This window comes from Symsagittifera roscoffensis, chromosome 9 (assembly GCF_963678635.1).
Source record: "Symsagittifera roscoffensis chromosome 9, txSymRosc1.1, whole genome shotgun sequence".
Taxonomy (NCBI): domain Eukaryota; kingdom Metazoa; phylum Xenacoelomorpha; order Acoela; family Convolutidae; genus Symsagittifera; species Symsagittifera roscoffensis.
The window spans coordinates 21,277,432-21,279,613 of NC_087070.1; the positions used below are offsets into that span (position 1 = coordinate 21,277,432).

The following is a 2,182-nucleotide window of genomic DNA, read 5'->3' on the forward strand; positions in this document are numbered from 1 at the left end:
GACTCCTTGGGTCGAATCCCTGAAAGGAGGCGTCGGAACCCCCGCCCTCGCCCTAAATCCGCTACTGACCTAACCCATACCAAATTCTGTCAATCAATTTTGTCAACGCCCTCGAGAAAATTTTTGTCATAACGGTTTTCTGATATGCTTAAGAAGATCATTTTTGCAACCTCCAAATCGCAACCGCTAATTTTCCCTTGGTTTTTTTGAAAAACGCTATAGATAATCGTTTTTTTTTTAAATTTTGCCACAGTTGAATAAGTTTATACAGGTTATGATATATTTTACATTCAGTCTACCTAAACATTCAAAAATGCATTCAAAACTTGTTTTAAGCTCCGTTTTATAAAATCAATCGTCGTCATTCAGGTTTTTCTCTTCGTTTCCCATTAGTTGTATGTCTTCTTCATTATCTTCGAGGTCATCGTAAAATTCATTGACCTCTTCTCTCAACTCTCGTTCGAGGTCATTGACAATCAAGTTTTCATTTTTTGAATTTATGTCATTTTTCACTCCAAACTGAGCAACAAGTTGATCGTTCACGCTGGAAAACTGGCTACTAGAGCTAGCCAGTAGTCTACTCAGACCTAGGGGTGTCATTAACGGCCCAATTTGGGCATTATTTAGCCCAAAATTATTAGCCCCGCTAGTTATAAGCGAGCTCAGCGTTGTCGGGTTTGAAGATCCCACTAACTGAGCTAGTTGTTGGAGGCTCAAACTCGTGCCTGTAGGCTCCGACTGAATTGTTTTATTCGGAGGTGCAAATAATCCAAACGGCATTAGCCCCCCGGTCGTTTGGGGAAGAAGACTTGCGAAGGGCAGCCCCCCACCCGGTGTTGCGATAGTAGCTTGTTGGGCGGGGTTGCCAGGGAAGTTATAAAGAGCGTGGGGGAATGTCATGGCTCCTGCGGCAGCTGCAGCGGCTGGGTTATGGGGAAGTTGCCAGAACTGCCTGTAAGCCAGTTTCACTCTTGAAGCCAGCTGTTTTTTCCATTTAGTCCTATAATTTTACATATTTCGGATAATGAGATTTCGATTTCTGCACAAGTTTGCTCTCACCTTTGTAGCACTAATCCAGTGGCTTAGCTTACACAATCGTTGAACCCGGTAAAAAAATGAAATACATTTTTTAAACTAATTTTGCCATTATATTTTCTTTATTTAGGCAATTATTATCTTATTGTGAAGCTTAACTTCAAAACCCAACCCATACCAAAGTATAGCAGACAGTTTAATAAACCAAATTTTAAAATTTATATAATGCTTATCAAACTGTGGTCGGAATATTCTGTACCACTAACAAGGCAGCTGGCTAAACTTGTTTTTGATATGGTTAAGTATATGGTAAGTATGTGCAGCTACCTTCTGTTCTGGAACCATGTCTTGATCTGTGTCTCGGAGAGGTTGAGAGCCACCGACAGCTCCAACCTCTTACTCACACTCAGGTACTTGTCATTCTTAAACTCCTCCTCCAGTTTCTCCAGCTGCTTAGCCGAGTAGGCCTGTCAATACAACACTTTGGTGAGAAATAAATGGTTAATATAACTGTTAGTATAATAAACTGTTATATTTTGGCAGGCGGTTTATCAGCGGTTCTCTGTTCAGACAATACTTTTTAAAGACAATCCTCTCACAATTTCAAGCTAACTTCAGCGTCAATAAAGAACTTTAGGCAAGTTTTTGGCATTTTTAAAAGAAAGTTTTGCTGGTGGTCTCTTTGCTTAACAATTTAGAACCAATCATAAAATAATTTGTCGCATCAGGGCCTGATCCAGGCGTGGATCTAGAATTTTTTCTCGGGTGGGGGGATTTTCAATCGAAAAAAAAAAGAAAAAGCAAATTTTTGAGAAAACAGGCCAAAAATACATTTTTGGGCAATTTTTGGAAGTTTCTGACCAAAATATTGCGTTTTTTCTCTTCTCTTCCCTCGAAACTAGTATATATTGGCGCCAAGGGCGCCTTCAGAAAAATTTTAGAGTCGGCCAGCCAAAAAATTGGCAGGTGGGACTCCATTTAAGGTAGACCAAATTGATTTTCCGAGCTCTCCCAAATCCCGATGAAGAACCTATTGTGATCAAATTTTCCCTATTTTGTTTCGCATTTACCTGTCTCGGCTTTCGATCCACACCTCCCTTTCGGGTTCTCTTATTAGCTGACGAAGCAGAGCCGTCTCCAGCTGGGG

The 2,182-nt window shown here is 40.6% G+C and overlaps 1 protein-coding gene across 1 annotated transcript in view; it reads right to left on the minus strand.

Annotated features, from left to right (window-relative positions):
• Positions 1–252: 252 nt before the first annotated feature.
• LOC134854758 (homeobox protein B-H2-like) overlaps positions 253–2,182 on the minus strand; it is a 3,495-nt gene continuing 1,565 nt past the window's right edge. The window contains exons 2-4 of the mRNA XM_063871116.1: positions 2,106–2,176; positions 1,363–1,502; positions 253–1,000 (exon numbers count right to left, since the gene is read on the minus strand). Coding sequence (XP_063727186.1) covers positions 352–1,000; positions 1,363–1,502; positions 2,106–2,176 — 860 coding nt within the window. The 3' untranslated portion in view covers positions 253–351. The remainder of the gene's footprint in view (positions 1,001–1,362; positions 1,503–2,105; positions 2,177–2,182) is intronic.